Source organism: Nycticebus coucang, chromosome 9, assembly GCF_027406575.1.
Source record: "Nycticebus coucang isolate mNycCou1 chromosome 9, mNycCou1.pri, whole genome shotgun sequence".
NCBI classification, from domain to species: Eukaryota; Metazoa; Chordata; class Mammalia; order Primates; family Lorisidae; genus Nycticebus; species Nycticebus coucang.
This window is the reverse complement of record NC_069788.1, coordinates 66,244,599-66,269,217: the sequence shown is the minus strand read 5'-3', so window position 1 is coordinate 66,269,217 and position 24,619 is coordinate 66,244,599. Positions and strand designations below refer to the sequence as shown.

Sequence of the window (24,619 nt, the reverse complement as noted above, 5' to 3'; positions counted from 1 at the left end):
ATCCATCGTAGTTTTTTCCTGGGTGCCTTTTCTAGACCAGGCTCTGTGCTTGGTGCCAAGGATATAGCTGTAAACAAAATATAGAAGGCAGGTGCCCTCAGTGGCACTTAGAATCTGCTGGGAGTATGGACTTCAAAAATCAGTACCCATGAGGGTTCAGGGAAGGAGATCAGTGTACAACAGTGGCGTCAGCTGGTTTGTGGATTTCAGGGTAGTCTTCTCTAAAGAGCTGCATGTAAATTGAAAGATAAAAGAGAAGAATAACCAGATGAAGAAGGACAAAGGGAATGAAAGAACATTTTAAGAGCTTTAAAGGAAGGAGTGATATACTGTCTCCAGATGAGTGAATGAGATTTTTAATAAGAAAGGGAATAAAGCGGGCATGTAGTCTCCAGGTTTTTAGAAGTCAGATCATAGAAAATGAAAGTAACTATGGAAGTTTGTGATCAGGATATAAGGAGGAACCTAAAAACCATTACAGAGGACATTGGAGATATCAGGTCAGCAGTCCCAAATGTTTTATTCATGTACTTCCATAAAGGAAAAACATACAGTTCCAATCATCTGCTAAGGACATGTCCAAGCCTGTAACTCCAGGTTAGATATATTAAACGAGGTTAACGCTGATGTGAAAGTCATAGAAAATGGAATAAGCTTACCTTTGATGGAATACTAGATGTATGTCTGTGTTAACAAAGGCCAGACAGATGATCAACCAGACTCAAATGGTTCCAGAATCTTCTTGAATTCTTAACACTTACTAAATACTGTGTGCCAGGCATTGTAATAGACACATAGTAACACAATTCAGTCGTTCTTTTAAAGTAATCATATTGTTAAGTTTAAGTACATAAATAGTTTATTTGCTTGTCATGTCCCTTTTTTGTTTTTTAGAGACAGGGTCTCCCTACGTTGCCAAGGTTGGACTGCAGTGTTGAGATCATAGCTCACTGTAACCTCTAACTCCTGGGCTTGAGTAATCCTCCTGCCTCAGCCTCCCTAAGTGCTAGATTACAGGAGTGAGCCACTACACCCAGCCAAGAATATTGAAAAATGAATTTTTATATTTTACAGAAGAAATTGAAATCAGTAGTCCCCCAAATTCCCCTCATCTCTAAAATTCTATTATCTCGTGATTATTTTTAGTCCTTTCAAAGAGCATGATACAATTTATAATCTTTGGATAAAAATACATTTCATATTAGTTTTGAGTATGTTAGATAATTTTTTTCAATTTTTGAGTATGTAAACACACATTCATATGAATGATAAAACACAAATATAGTCTAGCAAGGGGAAGTGGTAAGGAGGAATAGGAGAGGGGAAGCGGAGGGACAATTGGTTGGAGGAAGGAAGGCATTTGGTGGGATCTCAACTAATGTGTACAATGTGAGGGTATTCAGCATGCTTCCCTGGGAGAGGGGCTGTCCTACAATCTGAACTTTACCTTGGAAGTGAGAAACAATGTAGCCTAACAATGTATTCCCTCATATTAATTTGAAATAAAAAATATGTTTCATGATGACAGTTACTTTTCTTTAAACACAAATATAGTCTAGCAAGGGGGGGTCACGGGAAATTCTAAAGAATAATTCTTGGTTCTGAACTACCCTGTTTCCCTGAAAATAAGATAGTGTCTTATTTTAAGGTATGCTCCCAAAGATGCGCTAGGTCTTATTTTCAGGGGACGTCTTATCTTTCCTGAAAGTAGGTCTTATTTTCGAAGGATGTCTTATTTTCGGGGAAACAGGGTAGATAATCCCCAGGGTTTCTTTTAGCTTTAACAATCTAACATAATTATTGCATTACTTAATATCATGTTTTAATTATAGTGTTTTACCTACAAATGAGGATGTTCCCGATGATAAACACATGAATGGGTGCTATAGCAAGAATGAAAGTCTGAATACCTGAGTGTGACTTGCTTGTGAAGTGACAATGACATGAAGCTTTTTATTATCATATAGCAAATGGCCTGTGTTTTTTAATGAAATGTGTTTCTGGGGAAATAGTATCTTTATATTTAAGATCATCTCTTCAAAATCTCATGCAATTCTGATTAGACATTTGTCCTTGCCCCTGGGAGCGCAGAATTACCAACCCCTGACTTTTTAGGTCAGTTCTTTGATTTTTAAAGCCTATGTTTATCATCTGTAAGTGGCTGCACATACATATTGGTTTTCAATTTTAAGTGCTATTCCATGGAGCATGATCTGGTTTCAGTGCAAGGTAATGTCACTGTGAGCAAGACCCATCGTCTGCAAGGTTGGCAAGCAAATTGGTTAGCGGAAAGTTAAAATGAGACCATACAAACTGTTAATATCTTCTGAAGTCTCAAGAGGATAAAAAAGAAAGTGCATTTTCAAAAGAGAAGGAATCTGCTCTTGGGTTCCTGTGTTTCCTTCAGGAAAAACCCTGCCATTTTCTATTGTGTGAATATGGATTCTTTAATCTTCTTGGAAAGCATTGTCCAGAAAGGTTTTTTAGCTCATAAATAGAATAATGCCAAAGGAAGCATTTTAATAAATTAATGGTTAATATCCATAATGATTGGTTTATGACAAATTTCTGGCATTTAAATGCATCAGTAGTTAAAATCGCAACTACCAAGGTTGATGTTCATGGAGCATGGAGCGCTAGTGTTGCCCTCTGACCTTACAGCTGCCTGTCTGGGGAGCAAGTAGGTTTCTCCACGTAATTGATGAGGACCCAGAGACTCAGAGGCACAGCCAGTGAGTGGCCCAGCTGGGACTCACCAGTCCTGCTTACCCCATGACCTGCCCTTCTGGAACTACCCGCCCAGCCAAGCATGACTTGGAAGATTTGTTGATGTCTAGGGACAAAGTCAAGGAGAAAAGCCACCACTGTTTGGTTTCTGCATCCAAAATGGAGAGTGCTGGGGGCAGGGGACTGATGGTCAGGCTCTCTTGGTCTTACAGGTTTGTTCATCACATCCCAATCTCAGTATTTCAGAAATGTAGGTCACTGGTCCCTGAAAGGACAGAGGTTGTGAATGAATTAATTTAAATCCATTACCCCCTGCTGGAAAAAAAGAAACTCAAAATCCACCCTCTACTCAGGAAGTCTCAGTACCCTCATCTATATATAGAATAGCATAGTTTCCTGCTGACTAAAATCCAACAGAAAAACAAAAACTCTAATGTTGCATTTCTTATCTTAGAAGGCTAATCCGAGGTCACGATAAACCACACAATGTGTGCCTGCTTTCTTAAAATGAAGCTGATTAACTATTTTCTTGGGCTACAGTGGTTATTTCTGTTATTTTTCAGCCTCAGGCACTGCAATTTGCAGCGTAATTTCTCACAGTTTTTGGTCTCCTAGAGGAAAAGGCCTCTCTCCCCTCTGAAAACTCTCTTCATAACTCTGTGGACTAAACCACAAAAGCTGTTTCTATTGGAGTTTAATTTCGTTTTCAGTGTCATATTTGTAGATAATAGATGTTCTCTGTCCTTTGAGGAGATTGATGTCTTTTTTTTTTTAATTTTAACAATTGATGCATTTAAAATCAGATACCAGAAAGCAATATCCCTTGATTACACATTTTTCTTTAGAAGTGAAAAGAAATGGTAAAATGGTTCTCAAGCATTTTTGAGGGAAGATGAAGGATTTAAAAGAGACAGTGATTTTTAATTTCATAGCCTATTCTTGATTCCCTATGAAAATTTCAAAGGTGTTTGAGAAATTCCCCAGTCGTGGTGGGCCACAGTCCTTTCCTGCTCATTAGCCTATAGCATGGGATGCAAATAAAGTGGAGATCGTAAAGCTGCTTTAAAAAAGGAGCAACTGTTATCATGACCCTGATTTATGGAAGTCTTGGACTTCATTTCTTTACAACTTATTTAAAGTAAGGTCTGAGCCTTAGCCTCACCCAGTAACGAAAGTGCAAGGTCAGCCAGTCTCTTAATTTTCAATATCTAAAGGTTTCTTACAAACATGTGGCCATTTAAATGGTCGAAAAATGGGGAGGGGGGAGGCATTTACCTGATGGGTCCCACTGTGTTCTCAGCCCACATGTTTCTTCCTTCATCTAGCAGCATCAAAGAAGAGGGCTGAGTTTTCCTAAAAGAAGATTGTTAGGTCATTCTTAAAAAATAAACAAATAATCATTCTTGATGGAGACAGAACCGATGGGAGTGAACAAAGCTTTTTACGTGTCTAGGGTGTCCTGGGGACGGGGTGAAGGAAGAGCATTTTCAATGTGTGTCTTTCCCCGACTCAACCTTTTACTCCCAAGCTTTCCAAATCCCTTGCTTTTTTGGTGTTTCTTTTGTAAATACCAGGCCTCCTGTCTTAGGTAAATGTCTGTTCATTCGTCCCTGTTCAGACAGGCTGTTCTCTGCTGTGGGGAGACAGCAAGGACATGACCAAGTCCTCGTCCCCTTGAGCTTACTTTTCAGTGAGAAGAGCAGATGATAAACCAGAAAGTGTGGAATATGCGGTGACCCGGGGGTGGGGCACTGAGGAAAGATGAGGCAGGGTAGCAGGAGGAGAGTGATGGGGACGTCTTTCTGTGCTCAAGGAAAGGCGGCATTGACGTGGCTACACTACCCACCAACCCTGCAACCTGCCCCCTTTCTAGTGGTAATACTCCATTAGCCAAGGCTGGATTGCCCAGTTGGTGATTATTCTCTCCTTCCACTTCCAGCCTATTTTCTCTGCACATCGTCTCACCCCCAGATGTTTGCTACTCACACAAAAACTGTTGTCTGCCCAAGTCTAGAATGCAACTTCCTCCCTGTGGGTTCTACAGTGGTCCTCCTCAGGGGCTCTTCAGCCAGTTTCATAGCAAAAGAGTCATTGGATTTTGTGAACGTCTGTTATCCTTGCTTTTTCTTATAAAGACAATTGCCATGTTCCATGGCTTTTTAAATTTTGGAGTATAAATGGCATTTATAGTTAGCATGTACATGCATGGGAAAGTAGCAGGCTGGTTCTCTGGGAAAAGGCAGGTTGGTTCACGGAAAGGGCACCGGCCTTGGAGTGAGAAGACCCTAGTTCACATCCCTGCTGTGACCACGGCTACGCGATCATTTATATTCTCAGAGACATAAGGACGTTGTACATAAAAGCCAAGGTCAGAATAACTCTTAACTCTACAAGTGCTTATGAAGATTAAATGAGATGATGAACGTTCACAACACACTTGCATAGGACACTACTGGTCTGTTGTCACAGTTGTTTTAAAAGATGCACCTGTTCCTTCACCCTGAGCTGTAGAAACCACTGGTATGTTTGAGTAGTGGAAGGGAAATGTTCCCAAATGGTATGAATGTCCAACATTCCATGAACGCCATGGAACGCTCTGCAGTTTCTACACGTTTATCCCTGTTTGTCAGGAAAATTACATTCCTTGGGACTACCTAGAGGACAGGAAGCAGAGCTCCATTTTTATTCCCATGGAGAATAATTTAAGGCCTTTAGTGTTTGTTTGAATTCATTATAGAATGTTAGTATAAAAATAAACCTCATACAGGATAGTCATAAAGTTCGTGTGCGATATTTTGTTGTCTATTTTAAACTGCACAGGAACCTTAATGCCACCCTGTGGAGCTCATCTAGCCCACTGGCCTCACCTCACAAAGCAGCCTAATGCCAGGTGGTCTTTACTGAAGTAGAGTGACAGCCTGTGAGTACAGAATGGGAAAAGTGGAAAAACCACAAGCTCTGTGTGCGACGGCATTTGTGTGCACACAGTCTCGGGGTCCACAGCACTCGGCACCCTTGCAGCCTTCCTTGTACAGATCTCTGTACCTTTGCTCTTTGGATTTTCTTCTTAGAAAAGAAAACTCTAGATCACCATTTCCAAAAACCTTAATTCTCCTTTCACAAGGATACTTTTTGTACAATAGCAAGACTCTCTCTCTAAGGGCCAGGGATTATTATTTAGTGAATTAAGTAATTTAGATTCTGAGAGACTTCAGATATTTGATTGGCTTTTCCATCAGTTCTAAGACATGCACAGTGACGAGGCTGGGGCAGGAAGATAATGAATGATCAGCCTCTGCTTTTGAGAGGCTCCCAGCCAGTGGGGGTGGGGCAGGTGCTTAGCCATGCGCGCAATTGTAACGTAGTAACGTGAGAGATGCTACAGCAGAGTTGGGAACAGGAGCTGTGGGGTGAGACGAAAGGATTGATTCCTTCTGGAAAAATTGAAAAAGCTGCTGAAATGAAATGGGATTTGGGCCATCCCCAAAGCCTGAGGGATGGCCACAGGCCACACAAACAGGGGACTTCTGAGATGGAGCAACAGTGAGAGTCCACAATGTACTTGGGTTGTGGCAAGTGGCCTGGTGTGGCTGGAACTTTGGGGATGTGGTGAAGAATAGTGACGTAAAATGCAAAGGCGTTTGGGAGTCAGATCACAAGGTACCTTGTCATCCATGCCAGAGAGGGAGAGTTTATCCAGTACAGTGAGGCCTTTCCATGCTCTTTCAGCTGGGAGAATTACATGATCAGACCTGTTTGACAGCGGTATAGAGGGTGGGCAAGGTGGTGGTGGGGAGAGCAAGGCTCTGGAAGAAGAGTAAGTTTCAGAGACAGTGCAGGGCCCCTGCTTCTGTGCAGGCAGCAGTCTAGTGACATCAGTAAGAGAGTGGGTCCTGTAGTCTGACTAGCTGGGTTCGGTAATGCCTGCACTGCCCTGCACCGTTCTGGCTGCGTGACCTTGGTTACGTGCCTTTGTGTTTTCCTCTCTAAAATGGGGCCTGGAGGAGGAAGGGATCAAAATGTACCTGTCTTCCAGAGTTGCTGTGAGGCGTAAGTGAACCAGTATGTGGTAGAGTGCGAGTGTTTAAAAATGTTTACATTCATCATCATTATCTACATTAATCTGGTAAGAATTAACAAAGCTTCCGACTAGGTTATGATGAGATGTTTTTTGTTTACCTGTGGTTTTAGAAGCTAGTCAGCCAATGGGAAGAGGGATGATAAACACAACCGTGTAGAATGAAGTCCATTTGAATTCAAAGCAAACTAACTGCTTAATGCTAAGAGTTTGGATGTGAGTGGTCTGGAATACATTGTATTACACGAGTCAGCTTTGCTTCAAAGAGTTGGACAGGTACTAGGGAAGCTGTGGTGACTTTCAGGCCATTAGAGTATCACTGAATAAATCACTGATCTGGGTGACCTAATGAGAAGAGCTGATTCTCTCAACAGCGACTTTGAAGTTCTTGCATTAAGTGGGTGATGGCTCAGGAACTAAAGCAGGGGTGCAAATAATTGAGTGGAGCCACAAGAGCGTCAGGATGTTGGTACAGCCCCCAACACCAACAGCAAGTCAGGAACTTGAATGATTGCATATGGATAATTCTCCAGCCTTCAGTGAAAACTGCAAGTTCCTGATAATCAATACCTAAGTGCTTTTTAAGGGGATTCACATGGTACAATTTTGAGAATATAGCAAATAGCAAAGCCATTGTGGATGCCAGTGTTTCCCCAACCTGAGGCAATTTTGACCCCAGAGGGTATCTGGCAATATAAGGAGATTTGGAAAAAGTCCTACTGGCATCTAGTGGGTATTGGCCAGGAGTGCTGCTAAACACACCACGTGTACAATGCACAGGACAGTCCCCAAAGCAGAGAATTGTATGGCCCAAAATGTTGGTCATGCCCATGTTGGAGGCGGGGAAAAAAGCCTACTCTAGGCCAGCATTTAAGCAAAACATGTTATCTACATAATTGGGGGTGCATAAATTAACTTTAGAACAACCTATTGTAAGTTTTATTATTTTATTAAATATTATATGTATAGCAATATTAACATGTATATTATAAAAATATGTATTTATCCTAACATGTTATAAACATAATTACCATATAATCTGTGGTTGCAAAGATATTTGCTTAATATGAGGTTACAATAGTGTTTTTTTTAAGTACTGTATTGATTTTAAAATACAAAGCAAATAATAGTGTGAGTGAATTTCAAAGATGGCATACTCAAAAAATTAAGGCAGTGTGAGGATAATGGAGATTTAGGAAACTTTGGCTTAGATAGAGACTCAGAAAATCTTTTCTATAAAGAACTAGACAGTAAATATTTTAAGCTCTGTTGTAACTACCCTGGTCTGCCTCTCAGGAAAGCAGCCACAATGATGGGTAAACAGATGGATCCCCTCACCACCCTGACAGCTCTGAATCTGGTGTCTACAATGAATCCTTTACACTCAGAGCTCAGGAGTGGCCTGCTCATAGCAGAGCAGAGCACCATTCCTTACCCTTGGTTAGGAAGATTTAAAACAGCTATAAAGTGATGACGCCCATTTCTCACACATGTTGTTGACAAGGCATACTCTTTTCTCCATCTTGCCTGGGTATGGTTAGTAGGGTTTGTATTTAATCAAAGTATACAATCTCACTAAGTATCATGGTCCAACTTTTAGATACAGAATAACAGAGTAGGTCCAAATCCCAATTCTTTTCTTTCATGGGTCCTCATGAACCTGCTAATTACCCTTGCAGAGCCTCAGTATCCTGTTTCATAAAATGGGAATAAAAGCACCTGTCCCATAGGGTTGTTATGAAGGCGAAATGAGATACTATATGTGAAAGTTGCTAAAATAGTGGGTGACACTTTCAGTAAAGTGAATGTTCCCTCTTTTACTCTCCTACCTTTCCTTCTCTACCTTGGTTCTTCCACATACTCAATGAGGATGCCTCTCTGTCATCATCTAAGCTGTTGATAAAGGTGTTGGGTGAGTCTAGGGCACCACATCCCTGCCACATACCACTAGGTGCCTTCCTGAAAATTAAAAGCAATCCTTTAATACCTTTGAATGTGGTTTGCAACCACTTATAAATACATTTAAAATAGCAATCATTCCAACTTATATTTCTTTCATTTGGCTAAAAGAAAAAACAATTACTGTGTCCACTTTGCACCAGATATAAACACAGACATGGCTCTTGCCTTCTAAGGAGCCTACAGCTTGAGCAGGAAGAGGAAAATAGTAAGCAAACAAATGGTCACAATTTTCACAGTTGAGGACTCTCCCATGAACACAGGGAAGGCATTGCCTTGGTCAAGTCTTAAAAGATATCTAGGAATGAATGAGGTGAGGATGGGATGGGTGCATGTTCCAGGCCAAGAGCATCAAATACATAGTAGCAGGTGATTGAGAGGTAAGTTGTTTGGAGACAGAGGTGAGGAAGGGGAAATGAGGCTGGGTAATAATATGGACCATATTGTGTAGAGCATGGTAAGCACATCATGCTATATTTTAACTATTGCTTGTGGGGCTAATGATTTTTACCTTTCTTTTGCAATAAAGGCCTTCATTTCAAGCAAATCTTCTACATGGCAACTCTAGTATATAGACGCAGCATTACTGAGACTGGTGTCCTGCTGGGTGTTCCCTTTTCTGCCCACCACTTCCATGGGCAGAGGCAACACATAATGAGATGCTGCATTTCAGTTGATTTGCTTCCTCACCTTGAATAATATAGCTCATAACATGTGAACTGTTCTTCCATTTGTGTCATTCTCAGAGCACTCCTTTTGTAGGTTGGAGAGGCGTTTATCATTCTAAGGAATAAGGCTCCCAGATCTGAGTTTTAGAGAGTTACTCTGTCACAAGAATGGAGAAGCAAGAATCCAATGTACTCAATTCTAATGTCAAGGCAGTAGATGATCTAATGCAAGTGGACGGTAGGGGAAGAAGGGAGTAGGTAGAGAGGAGGTGAGTGGGGGATAGGGGTTCACAGTATATGACACCTGTTGGGGGCGGGACACAATTATAAGAGGATCTTTACCTAACAAAGGCAATCAGTGTAACCTAATTCGTTGTATCCTGAATGAGTCCCAAACAATTAAAACCAAAAAAGAAAAGAGTTACTCAGAGAGTAATGTGGAGAATGCAATGAAAGTGGGCTGGTTTCATTGTGGGCAAGAGACTTGAACAGAAGCTTCTCTTAAGAAGACAGGCACATGGCCTACAGACACATGAAAAAATGCTCATCATGTTTAATCATCAGAGAAATGCAAATCAACACCACTTTGAGATATCATCTAACTCCTGTAAGAGTAGCCAAAATCCCAAAACTACAGATGTTGGTGTGGATGTGGAGAAAAGGGAACACTTCTGCACTGCTGGTGGGAATGCAAGTTAATACGCTCCTTTTGGAAAGAAGTTTGGAGAACACTTAGGGATCTAAAAGTAGACCTGCCATTTGATCCTGCAATTCCTCTACTAGGTGTATATCCAAAAGACCAAAAATCACTTTATATTAAAGATATTTGCACCAGATTTTTTATTGTAGTTCAATTCATAATTGCCAAGTCATGGAAGAATCCCAAGTACCCATTGACCCATGAATGGATTAATAAATTGTGGTATATGTACACCACGGAATATTATGCAGCCTTAAAAAAGATGGAGACTTTACCTCTTCTATTTTTATATGGATGGAGCTGCAACATATTCTTCTTAGTGAAGTATCTCAAGAATGGAAGAAAAAGTATCCAGTGTACTCAGTACTATTATAAAACCAATTTATAATCACCCACACTTTCATATGTAAGATAAAACATAACTATAGCCCAGGATGAAAGAGAAAAGAGGAGGGGGAGGGTGGATGGAGGGAGGGTAAACGATGAAACCACACCTATGGTGCACATTGCAAGAGTACATGTCAAATCTATTAAGTTGGAGTATAAATGTCTTAACACAGTAATTAAGTAAGTGAGGTAAAGGGTATGTTAACCAGTTTGATGTAAGCATTCCAAAATGTATATAAAATCAGCACATTGTACCCCATAAATGCTTCAATGTATAGTTATGATTTAATAAAAAAATCAATATGCACAAGAAATAAAGCTGGGTTTCAAATACAAAAAGAAAAAAATGGAAGTGGGCCTGTTGTGAAACCAGGTGGAAGGCCATTTCTATAAAGAACAAATGAGAGTTTCATTTAAGGCCAGGCCAGTGGGCTATTTCACATGTTCCAGCCCAACAGAAAAAAGACAAGATTTATCTGCTTTGGCAGTTGAGAAGGCTGAGGCTTGGAGGTTAAACGATTTGCCCAATGTCAAGAGGAGAGCAAGTGGCAAATTGTGGCCTCAAATCTGTATCTGGACTCCTCCTCCAGCTGAGGTCCCGTGGTAACCTTTCCAGCCTCCTTCTCAGCTCTTTTCTTGCTCTCGTCTGGTTCTCCATTATTACAAAATAGGTAGGTTTATGTGGGTATTTGTCTTCTTCTCAGGACCTTTCCTGACATTCAGTTGGCATTCAGTGGATATTTATTAATAGAATGTTTGCAAACCCTTTTGGTCGATTTACCAAAAGGACACCAAAATACCTTCATTCTTAAGGCAACTGCACATTCTAGCAGATACTTGGAGTCACGCCTCAGGAAGATGACCCGATGGGCCCAGAGGTCTCCAGCTGTTTCCATAGCACCCCCAGCAGGCAGTCGCTGACTACGGTGACTGGTCCCTAGTACCTGCCAAAGCAGCAGGTGGTCCTCTGTATAACCCCATGTATCTTTGAAGAAGAGACTGCTGCCTCTTATTTATCACAGACTACCAGTGGGGCCAAGTTGCTGATCTTCCTTTGCATAGTATTTCTTTTTTTTTCAATCCTCTTGAATCAATTTGGAGCCTTCTAGCTTAAGGAACTCATGCTTCCTGGGTTCCCACTTTTTTTTTTGTTTCCTGAAAAGAGTCTTCTCACCAAATAAGAATATCTGTGGGTTGCTTTCTATCCCTAGCTCCTAGCTGCTATATCCCAAGCTTTATAAGAACCATTGCTAATTAAACTATAAAGGAAAAGGCAGAATTGGGGCAAAACACATGCCATGGGGTTACATTGTTTTTGCCTCTTCTGTTTCTACTTCCTGCAGTACCCAAAGAGGAAATGTGCTCACTGCTGGAATGTGGTCCCTGCTCGTGCTTGATAGAAGGGCCACCTCTCAAGGTGGCAGGAAATTCCCTATCCGTCTGTCTCCAGGCAGATATTATAATTGTCACCCTAGAGACCATCTGTCATGTATTTCACTGTTCCGTTCCCATTGACATTTGTATTAAATTAGGTGGGAAATGGGCCCACCCACACTGCTAATGGATGCTACATTTTGCAAATATGTGATTTAATCTTTATCCAGTAATTGAAGGGTTTTTGATTTTTTTTTTAAGCCAGTTTAGTTCATTGCCTCCATCATTATAGCTCATGTGTTAAGTGGATTCTCCACGTGTGTCACTGGAGAGTTACGTGAAAAATACAAAGAGAAAAACAGCTCTTGGGAAACAATGAGAGGAAGAAAGTTAACTGAATTTAAATTATACATAGCAATAATTTAAAGCATGATTGGAAGCTTCAAAGGAGACACGTGCATTCATATGGTCAGAAGTAAGATTTGTCTTGGACAAAAAGTTCAAGTGTAACTCTCATTGATCTATCATGTAACCTCCTGCCGCATTTCCTTGTGAGCGTCAGACTCTTTGGGATGTAAAATGCACTGAGTTTCCTGTGTTTAGAAATTCCTTACCTAAATGATATGAATTCCAGGTAATCTGAAAAAGAATTACAAAATGTAACTGTGTGTTTCTGGCTTCATATTCTCATTCTTTCTGAGCTTGTGCATAGCCTGCCACAACAAGGTTTCTAAATTGGTATATGATCATCAGAGAACTCTATAAGGAATGTAACTATTTTCATAAATAAATAAATAAAACTATTTTCTTTATTTTTTTATCAACAATACAATTGCATTTAATTCAATAGAAAAGAATTCATCCATGACTGCCATTTTTAATCTTTTACACAACTTTTCTTTATTATTTAAGACATGCATTTCCTAATTTTCTGGCAATGAGCTTATATAGCTTTTTTTAAAATTAAATATATTCAATGAAGTTGGCTCAACTTAAGAGATAGAATTAAAATATTATCATTGTGGCTTCTTAGAAAAACAGCCTCAAAGAAAAACCAGACTGGCATTACCTGGGGGTCCTTGCTGAGGATCTGACTGTCGACGGGAGGGAACTTTCTCTAGGTCATCCCTGCCAATATCATGCATGGATCTCCAGCCTTCTATTCATCCCCCTCTTTCCTTGCTCTGCACCTCTACCTGTGACATTTCAAGCATTCTGTCCTACACTCAATTCCTATCAGTCACCCTTACAGCTTTTAAAAACCAGAACCTCAGTTTTTATCTTTCCCTCCTGGATCTCTAGCTTCACCTTTGAATTAATCCTTTACCCCTGCTTTAAAATTTTTTATTTCTTAATAGTGTAGTAGTAGCTCAGCGCCTGTGGCTCAAGCGGCTAAGGCGCCAGCCACATATACCTGAGCTGGCGGGTTCAAATCCAGCCCAGGCCTGCTAAACAACAATGATGGCTGCAACCAAAAAATAACTGGGCGTTGTGGTGAGCACCTGTGGTCCCAGCTACTTGAGAGGCGGAGACAGGAGAATTGCTTGAGCCCAGGAGTTGGAGGTTGCTGTAAACTATGATGCCACGGCACCAGCTTGAGGCTCTGTCTCAAAAAAAAAAAAAAATACTGTAGTAACCACACATAACATAAAATTTACCATCATAACCACTTTATAACCTACGGTTCAGAGGCATGAAGTACATTCACATTGTGCAATCATCACCACCCTTTCACAAGGAATTAGAATTAGTTCCTATTCCGTGCCACTACCACCATCAGGAAACTCTACCATCCTATAAGGATTCACTGTAAGAGGAAAAATGGTATTTTAATTTCCTGGTATACCCTTTGTCTTTTTGGGCTGGCCAACTGAGTTTTAAAAGGGTTCCTATTCATTTATATAACACATTAGTCAAAATGAATCTCCTCTTTCCTTCTTCTCTTTAAACAGCTCTGAGCAGCGAGTCCCCTGTTCCACTTCTTACCACAGCTCTGGTTTGCACTCGAGTGATGGTGTCACAAAAGCAGGACCCATGGGCCTTCCAGAAATAAGACAAGTGCCAACTGTTGTGATTGAATGTGATGACAATAAAGAAAATGTGCCTCATGAATCAGATTACGAAGACTCTTCTTGCCTGTACACAAGAGAAGAGGAGGAAGAAGAAGAGGACGAAGATGATGATAGCTCATTGTATACCAGTATGTTCATCCAACCTCTTCACTGTGGGCAGAGGACAGCTTGGTATTGTGAAAAGAGAGCACCCAGGGCCCAACTGTCTGGGTTGTGACCCTGAGTGTGGTGTTAACTGGTCCTGGGTCATACTGACCCTGAGTGTGGTGTTAACTGGCCCTGGGTCATACTGACCCTGAGTGTATAGTGTTAACTGGCCCTGGGTCATACTGACCCTGAGTGTATAGTGTTAACTGGCCCTGGGTCATACTGACCCTGAGTATGGTGTTAACCAGCCCTGAGTCATACTGACCCTGAGTGTGGTGTTAACCGGCCCTGGGTCATACTGACCCTGAGTGTATAGTGTTAACTGGCCCTGGGTCATACTGACCCTGAGTGTATAGTGTTAACTGGCCCTGGGTCATACTGATCGTGAGTGTGGTGTTAACCGGTCCTGGGTCATACTGACCCTGAGTGTATAGTTTTAACTGGCCCTGGGTCATACTGACCTTGAGTGTATAGTATTAACTGGCTCTGGGTCATAGGGCTGCTCACTTAGCCTCCAAGGTTCTCACTTCATATACCAGCAATATGAGAGGGTAAATGCTGTCAAAATGCCCTTGTAACTCTAAACATTGCAATACCATGCTACATCTCCTACCTCTTCAGGTGACTCTTTCTTTGCTTCCCTTGAGGTATACTCCAAAAAGAGGGGGGAAGGGGAGAGGATCAAAAAGCTTAAAAATCTGCTCCCACCTAAAAAACACTCAGAAATACTAACCATTGTGTATGCCACAAATTCATTTTTAAACATATCTTGGCAACTTAAGAAGGTCTGAATTTAAATTCCCCATTTAAGACCTTTAAATGTGCTAAGAGACAAGAGAAGAAATAAAGAAAGCAAAGTTCCAAATCTCTCACTCTGGCCATGAAAAATAAATAAATTTTAGTTATGTGAGCACAGCCTGATAATTGGTCAAGTTTTTAATAAGTGAATCTATAATAATCACCATGCATTAAATGTATACTGTATGCCCAACAATAGGCTGAGATTTTAATCTCTTACCTACATCCCACAGCAACCCAGTGAGACTGTTACCCCCACTGTACAAACAAGGGCAGAAAATGGAGAAATAAGGAGCTGGCCCAGAGCCTCACTGCTGGGGTGGGGGCACAGGGGGGCAGGGGGCGTCCAGGATTTAATTGCAGCTATGTCAAATTCCAAAGTCCATGTTCATTAAAACCAGCACTACTGAATAAATCCCCAAGGAATCCCCAGACCTGCTGCCTGCTCTGTGCTCACCAGGCTTCACCTAGCAAGGTAAAGTTGAGGCCCAGGGAGAGCTCTGGCAAGCTCTGAGATGACCAAAGTGATTTTGAGGCAGGAACCACATAGGGCAGGCGATCCTTGCATGAACAGAGCAGCTACTCAGCCTCTGTTCACCATTTTGTACCCAGAGAATTGAATGTTTTATATCAAGACTTCTTTGACCTTGGCACTCTTGGCATTTCAGACCAGATCACTGCTGGTCACTGTCCTGTCCCCTGGAGGATGTTTATTTAGCTGTATGCCTAACCCGGCCCACTTGATGCCAGTAGCAGTGTCCCCCTGCCACCTCAGTTGTGATAACTAAAAATGCTTTAGGCCTTGCCAAGTGTCCCCTGGGGAGCAAAATCATCCCTGGTTAAGAACCATGAATTTAGCCCAAAGTAAGGAAGTCCTACCCTGGCTGCTTAGAAACCTGCATATTAAAAAGAAAAAGCAATCCCAAGATATTGCCTGTTTAAAGCCCTCACCTCCACTCCCACCCAAAACAGACCCCACTGTGTCTGTCCAGATTCACTCCCCTTCCTGTCCCCCAGCTCCAGCAGAGTTGATCTCTTCTGTCTCCTGAGATTTCCTGGCTTATCTGTCACCACTGGGCTTTGGCAGGTGCAGATCCCTACCAGCCTGCTGCCTGCTGAACCTCATCTCTTCTTCAGGTGTCAGCCCCTCCTCTTCATGAAGCCTTCCTCAGTTCCTAAAGCCTCTGTCCTGCCCCCCTCCCCGTGCAGTGTCCTGCACCCCTCAGCTGGTCCTGCCCTCCTTTGTGATGTTGCCTGCGTGCTGGATGTTCTGGAGAGCAGAGCTTCACTCGCTTGCACTCCCCACCTGCCCCACAGCACTAGGAATATATGTAGTAATGGCAAGGACTCTGCAGATTGTGGCCTTTACCACTCTGAGGTGTTAAGCCCTTGATGCCTTTCTTCCTGCCTTGTACCTTATGGCCCAGGAATGGCCGTGGGAGAGCCCACGCAAATATGTGTCAGCCTTAATTAAGTCATTTTTCCCTCCTGCAGGCTCCCTGGCCATGAAGGTGTGTAGGAAGGACTCCTTAGCCATCAAACTCAGCAACAGGCCCTCCAAGCGAGAACTAGAAGAAAAGAACATCCTTCCCAGGCAAACAGATGAGGAGCGGCTGGAGCTGAGGCAACAGATCGGCACCAAGCTCACCAGGTAGGATGGCAGCACCCTGTGTCCTCTTGGCAGCAAGCCACTGGCTCTCCAGACTGCAGTAGAAAAATTCAGTCTCTACCCACAATTCTGTCCTTGGTGTCTCTTGGAGTCACTTACTGTGAAAAGAGCCAACAGAAAACATCCCGTTTTGTCTCCCAGGTTGCTTCTGTAGTTCCCTCTCCTTCACTCATTCAAGTCTTAGAAACTTTACTTGACTCAAGTTTCAGGGAGGAACTGACAGGTTTCCAGGGAGATTAACCATCTGTAAAAAAGTCATCACCCAATAGAACTGAGAACCTATGTTTAGATGAATTGTGATTTGGGCACAAATCACAAGCACAAAATGATCAGATGAACACTCTGCTATCCTGTTAAGGGGTTGGTAGTGATGCCTCATGACCACACTCTTCTTGAGTGGTTGCCCTTTATGGATACTACAAACATAGGCATAGCTTCATGTTACATTAATATATCCAACAACTGTGCATGTGTGTGTATTCCAAGGCATGTTCATTTGCTATCAGGTGACATTTCTTTGAGCAGTTACTATTGGCCAGCATTGTTTGAACATTTTACATGCATTAAATCATTTAATCCTTGAGCCTCTCTATGAGATACAGGTGAGAACACCAGGCATAGAGGACTTTAGTTACCTTGCACCACGTCACACAGTACAGCTCTGGAGCACTCCCTCTTGAGCCCTAACTTTTTACCAGGCACGGTGCTGAAGGTTTGGATGTAACGTGGAAGTCTACTGGGGTCTCATCCTGACTCTCTCGCTTACTAGCTGAATAGCCTTCCGTAAGGCACTAGCTCTCTTTGCCTATCTTTCTGCATTTTTAAACTGAAATTAAGTTAATGTAAGTATTAACTTATATTAAGTTAATATAAGTGCTTAATATAAGTGTTAATATAAGTGGCCCACAGCAAGCATTCAATTATCTGTTGTCATTATCACCCTCCCTCACTTGCACAGCTGAAGAAAGTGGTATCTAAAGAAGTTATATAGGCATAGGCAGCGTCATCCAGTAGTATGCTGATGTCTTCCCTCCCACCTGATTTATTACCTAAGGGCAGCTTCTTTCTCATACTTTGTTCCTTTCTTAAGGATGATGTAGTAATGGTCTGAGCTGTGTAAAAAAAATCAACACTGATAGATGATTTGACCTAGTGTTATGCAGTCTTCAGAGTCAGAGTATGAAAGTATCTAACCACCTGCTACACAAACACACTTTCTTTCATTGAATGAAGTAACATGGCCACAGTGTGGTTGCCCAGATCTCTTTTGATACCTCAGTGATAGCTACAACTCTCTAGAGTACCCATCCCCTTCCCAGAGAACCTGATTGTTAAACATTATTCTATTGAACTGAAATTTCTGTCCATGCAACTTCCACCCATTGTTCTTATTCTATTTTTTCTGCAAACTCATTCCTCTTAAGAAGGCATGCGTTAGAGTCTTGGAGGCAATAATCCTGATCTTCTCCATTCTTCTGTCCTCGGCCACATATACCAGATCTTATCTCTGGGCTGGGTGGGTATGATTCTGGCTTCCTGTCCCAGCTTGTTCACATTTGCATGTTATCCTTTGGGGGATTAGGAAAAAGAGGAGGAACAGGTCCTTAACTCAGCCTTCCTTCGTTCAACTCCAACCCCAAGCATGGGTATCCTATGTCATACTTTACACCTTCACTTCCCATTTCCCACTATAGTGCAAACCAAGCCCCAGATATGTGAGGGCCACATGAAGACTTGTCTACAGATGTGAGGTGCCAATGCATCTAGCTGCCTGGGGTATTCTCTTCTGAGGAAAGCGAGAAAAAGAGAGAGAGACATAGAAAGCAATGTAAGAGGCTGAACCCCCACTTGTCAACTGTACGGCCCTCATACCTGGTGTTGACTGACGTAGTGAAAAAAGAACATCATTGTCCCAAAGCATAGTCCTAAAAATAGAGACAGCCGCCAGCCTCTCATGCCTGAATACATATCCGCATACTGCCACAATGAACACTGGCAACGGCTGTGTCAGAACCCAGAGGTGGGAAGAGACCTAGACCGTGTACCAGAAGAAGTTCTCTGAATCTGAAGTCTTGTCCTGGAAAAATCAACCCTTTCTTAACCCTTCCTTTTGTGAGGACATTTAAATACTGCTTGGAATTTGTAAAATCCACTGAAGATTTACCACCGTGTGCGTCCATTCCCAGCCCTCGTTCCTTATGACTGATGGCAGGGAAGACACAGAGACTCAGGAGAAAGAGACCCAAGTAGAGAAAGCGGTGTTGAACGTAGTCAAGGCACTGAGCTAGCCCGAGTCCTGCTCTGAATCCACCTCGTCTTTGTTCACTCTTTCTTCTTTGTGGTAAGACCCTTGGCAGCTCTAGCCAGATTACAGGGGCTGTGCTAAAGGAAAGGATGTCAGGAGTGTTTAGCAGCCTGATAAAAGGTTGTACAGAGTTCAGCAAATCAGGCGGATAGGCCAAATCTACACCTCTGTGTTGTCTCTGAGGTAACACAGCCACTGGTGTACGCCCAGAGAGTTTTAGGGACTATGCCCTTTAGTTTCCATATGAGAGCCCAGCTTTATACTCCCAGACACTCATTTACCACAAAGACAGAACAGAGTAAAGAGAATATCTCACAACCAAAAAGTGTCCATAGTAGAGAGAGTTTGGGTTCTAGCTCTGGTTCTGCCATCTTTTAAATATGAATTTTTTTTCTTTTTGAGACAGAGTCTCACTGAGTCACCCTCAGTAGAGTGCTGTGGCATCACAGCTCACAGCAACCTCAATCTCTTGGGCTTAAGCGATTTTCTTGCCTCAGCCTCCCAAGTAGTTGGGACTACAGGTGCCCGCCAAAACACCCACCTATTTTTTGTTGCAGTTGTCAATATTGTTTAGCTGGCCTGGGCTGGGTTCAAACCTGCCAGCCTTGGTGTATGTGGCTGGCACAGTAACCACTGTGCTACAGGTGCCGAGCCCTGGTGCTTAATTTTATAATCCAAAGGGATTAGACTAGGTCATCTGATCACTGTGTGCAAAACGTGTGCTTCTTTTTTTTTTTTTTTTTGTAGAGACAGAGTCTCACTGTACCGTCCTCGGGTAAAGTGCTGTGGCATCACAGCTCATAGCAACCTCTAACTCTTGGGCTTACGCGATTCTCCTGCCTCAGCCTCCCGAGAAGCTGGGACTACAGGCGCCCGCCACAACACCCAGCTATTTTTTTTGTTGTTGTTGTTGCAGTTTGTCCGGGGCTGGGTCTGAACCCACCACCCTCGGCATATGGGGCGGGCGCCCAACTCACTGAGCCACAGGCTTATCCCAAAAAGTAACTAAAAGAATGTAGAAGTGTGTTGTAGAGTTTGCATTTCTGAAGCTAAGAGGCTGTGGCATTCTTTGGCTATTTGAAGCAGTGGTAATATAACAGAAATCTTAAGCTCTTTGAAGAGCATGTAGCTGAGTCTATCGTCCTGATGGAGTAAGGAAGAGAGAAAACATAATTTTAATGTGACAGTTTTAATAACATAAGGGAAAAAGAAAACCCACAATGTACAGTACTCTAAGAACAATCTCAAGTTGGGGGTGGAGAAGTAAAATGATGTCAATTTCTGCAGAACCTCCCAGCATTAAAGCAGAATTTCTACAGAAAAATGCAAAAATTATCGTTCTAAAAATCTTTGCTCATAGATGCTGTTTGACAGACTTTCCTAAATCTCTGCCACTATATCACCTAGGTTTTTTTTTATAATAAATAAGTATTCTGGGAAACTGCCATTGGAGAAATGTACACTGCCCTAGAGATGTGAATATGGTCAATAGCATGCACATTGTTTCTGCTCCTTATGTATACAGACTCCAGGATGGCACAGGACACCAAAGGGTACACAAGACCATCTAAGGGGTGTGAGGTGAAATAGTTGAGCTTCCTGTAAGGGCATATGGCATAGTCCCTCTAGTGTTAAGAGGCATTGTACTTAACAAATGCAAATATTGTAACCTAGTTGTTTGTACCCTCACATTAACCTGAAATATAAATAAATAAATAAATAGGAGAACTTCCTTATCCCCCAAGGGTGATGTTCAGTCCACATGGGTCCATTTTATATATTCAAAATCTAATTGAACACACTCCCACATAAAATCAGCATTAAAAACATTAGATGTGGAGCCGCTACTTAAAGTTCATAGTCAGGGTGCTGTGTCAAGAGGCGGTGCATCCTGGCCCTTCTCCATGTTCTGGCTTGGGGCACTGATTGATTGATGGAGTGAAACATCCTGGAGGATGGAGCTTAGGACCACTAGGAATGGAGTTTTGGGGGACTAATGAGAAATCTGATGCCTAAACAAGGAATGTTTCTGTTTCAGAAACATCCTATAGAAAGTGAGTCTGTTCTGGAAGTCACCAGGGCTTGTCATTTTTAAAGGAAGTCACCCAAACTCTGAAATATGACCTATTTAACAGTGAATGTAAATGCTACTCATTTTTAAAGGGAGGCACCAAGGCTCTGAAACATGACCTGTTTAACAGCCAGAGCACTTTGGGCCTCTCCTGAGGTACAGCCAGCTCTTCAGAGCCAGCTTAAGAGGGGATCATCTGTCCCAGGCCTCTTCCGTGAGATCCTCTGCCTGTTCTCTTCCCCAGCACCCTCTGTAACGTTTGGATCCGATGGGGAAAAAAGCCTGGGGGAAAAAACAAATGGAAGATGTCTCACTGTATGTGCAGAAGTTTATAATCTAAACAGAACTCAGGGGGTAAATAAGGATTTGGGCAATCTGCCTTCTGAAACACAGACCTTGCCCTAAAATATCCCTTTACCTTTAAAATAGCACTCTTCCACTCCTGGGCGAACTATCAGCATTTTTCTCCCTATAGTCATGGTCCACCAGAATTTTGTAAGCATTCACCTGAGCTGAGCAGGTAGAGCCTCCACTTCTAATCAGATGCATCTCTCTGTGGATGCTCCTGGAAACCTGGCTGCTTGGTTTGCAAAGGGGACTTCTCCTTGTGACATCCCTTCCCAACACTAGACATAGTGATTCAGGCTGCTCACCCATGATTCTTCCCCATGATAAAAGGAAGATACTGACTTAAGTTAAGCTATTTGGTATATTCCTTTGCTGGGGCTATAATAACAAAGTACCACCAACTGAGTAGCACACACCACAGAAATTGAATATCTGTCAGTTCTGGAGGCTGGAAGTCTGAGATCAAGATGTCAGCAGGGTTGGCTCCTTCTGAGGGGTCGGAGGGGGAATCTGTTTCAGGTCTCTCCCCTAACTTCTCGTGGTTTGCTGGAAATCTTTGGCACTCCTTGGCTTGTAGATGCATTACCCCAATCTCTGCTTTCACCTCCACGTGGTGTTCTCCCTGTGTGTGGATGTCTGTGTTCAAATCTCCCCTTTTTATAAGGACACCAATTATATTGAATTAGACCCTTACCTAATGACATCATTTTAACTGGATTATTCCAAAATAAGGTCACTAAGGTTACTTCTGGGATGTCGAGGGGTTAGGATCTCAACATATAAATTTTGGGAAGACCGAATTTAACCTATAGTATTTGAGGAAGCATAAAGGAACCATGACCCCAGTGCACGTGGGGACAAATAGATGTTGTACAGAAGCGAAGTGGGCAGTTATGAGATTGTTCACTGGGAGTGCTGGGAACTGGGACAAGATAAAAAGATGATTCCTCGTGTAAAGAGGCCATCACTGTTCAGTTCAACCTCCTGTTGTTTTGTGAAAACGAAGGACCAGTTTTCCTACTCTTCTGGAAAAAAACAACTGGATTTTTAGAAAATGAGAATTCTAGTTTTGTAAACCATCATATAGGCAAAACAATGTATCTGTAAACTGAATTTAACCCAAGGACTCCCCTGTCAGCCCTGGGCCACCTGGTTTTCCATTTTGACCTGGAAGCTGTAGTTTATCTTATTTGTGGTGTTCTGTGAAGTCTGTGTGAGTGCAGCTTGTGTGTTGATGAGGTGATGAGGCTAGAATATTCCGTGTGTTATACATGGGAGCAGTTGCATGTGTGTATCTGTAGCAATTTAAAATTAGGGTCTGTAGGATCCAAATTCATTTTGAATGTGCAATTATGTGTCGCTTAATGATGTTCCGAGAAATACATCATCAGGCCATGTAGTCATTGTGCGAACATCATGGAGTGTCCTTACACAAACCTGGGTACCATAGTCTACCACACACCTGGGCTGTGTGATATGGCCTGCTGCTCCTGGGCTACCAACCTATACAGCATGTGACTGCGCTGAATACTACAGGCAGTTGTAACACTGTGGCAAGTATGCACATATCTGAATACAGTAGACCCTCCATAGTTGACCACCTCCCTACATTGACCACCTCCTTAAGTTGACCTAATTTTCATAGACTGGACGTTCACCACATGTGCATATCAGTATGGTAGGCATAGTTTCTTATGTTGGCCACCTCTGTATGTTGACCAGTTTGTTACAGTCCCTTGGGTGGTCAACTTACAGAGGTTCTGTATATGTAAACATAGTAAAAGCACAATAAAAATACGGCATTATAATCTGTGAGACCACCCTCATAGTATCTGTCCATTGTCGACTGCCATCTTGTTATGAAGCACATTCGTTTGGGTGGATTGATCATGAAAACAATATGCCATATTCCTTAAAAAGAACATTTGTTCCAGCTCTCTGTGGTTCAGGAATTTGAAAAAAAAAAAATAGCTTGGTTTAGTTTTTGTGTTGAACAGAATTTCCCTCCCAGGTTTCTGTGGTCAGGTAAGTAGCTTGGGGACAGTGGAGTTCTAGAGCAGTGGGTCAAGCCTGGGTGTGCAAATGTCCTCAAGGGAGAGATAAAGCATGGAATGAAGAAAAGAGACTTTCTTTTATCATGGCTGAGGGTTTTCAGAGTGTCTACAGGTGATGACTGAAGAATACGTTAATTTGGATGAAGAAGTTGGTTGAAACAGCTTCACTCCTTTCAGTGAGTCTCAAATCAGAAGTATTTGAGGTTAAAGCACCTGGTGATGCTGAAGGCTTGAAGGCCTGGCAGCCAGCAACAAGCACCATGGGGTGGATCAGATGTAGTTCCCTTCTTTGAAAAAGACTAGACCAAAATTCCCCCCTCCTTTCACTCCTCCTCCCTACTTGTCATTGCCATCACTTTTAAAATGCTGTTGCTTTTGTGGTGGCAAAGGGGGTGGTGAATGAACTAGGAAAGATGGTCGAATAATAGTCTGATCATCCCATTCACTCTTATTTAAAATTTAATAATATGCTAGAAAGAAAAAATATCCTAAGTTTGTATTTGAGGCTCCTGAGTAGTCTACACCATCATCACTATAAACAATGTAGAGAAGATTATGTACGCCTTTAAATCATAATACAATGCTCAAGAGAAAAAACTGAAATCCATCTTTCATGCTTGTAGCACAGGCAATAAAATACAGTAATCCTCACATCTAAATGTAGCTTACATAGTGTTTATGGTTTGGGAAAATTGGGGCTATGAGTGTGACACACCAACACCTAGCTCCAAAGTGGCAAATGCCATCTCCCCAGGAATCTGAGGACTAATGCTGAGTATGAGCTCCTATCTCCCCAGGCTAAGTAATTGCTACTGCTGCAGAAACACTTTCTAAAAATAGGGAGAACAATCAAAGGCTCTATGAATTCAATTCAACGTGGACTTACTTAGTGTCCATGGGTACATGTCACTGTGAATTGCCACTTGAAAGAAAGAAGGAAGGAAAATAGACTCAAGTGAAGTTTGGGGGGCGCTTCCTCACAGGCCTGGTCCTTGAGGTTTGCTCCACATCCTCGTCATTTGGAAGGTGGAAGTAGCACAGAGTAGGATACGGAGAGAAATGGAAAGAGGGTGTCTGTGTCGGCTCATCTGGAGAACCACAAAGCCTACATGGCAACAGCTCAGGTCGGGGAGCATTTTCTGTGCATCTTAAGATCTCCCATGAAACTCTTGCCCTCTCACCCCAGCCTCTGGCTGTTAAGAACTGCAGTAAAGACTGAACTCTTGACATCCTGTTGCCAGGACGCAGCTTCTGCGCCCTGA

At 42.3% G+C, this 24,619-nt stretch overlaps 1 protein-coding gene across 13 annotated transcripts in view; it reads left to right on the top strand.

The window, feature by feature from the left end:
- PHACTR1 (phosphatase and actin regulator 1) overlaps nt 1–24,619 on the top strand; it is a 544,631-nt gene that overhangs the window by 484,435 nt on the left and 35,577 nt on the right. For all 13 annotated transcript variants that reach the window (XM_053602161.1, XM_053602162.1, XM_053602167.1 and 10 more), the window contains 2 exons: nt 13,846–14,093; nt 16,405–16,561. In XM_053602161.1, the coding sequence (XP_053458136.1) occupies nt 13,846–14,093; nt 16,405–16,561 (405 nt within the window). The remainder of the gene's footprint in view (nt 1–13,845; nt 14,094–16,404; nt 16,562–24,619) is intronic.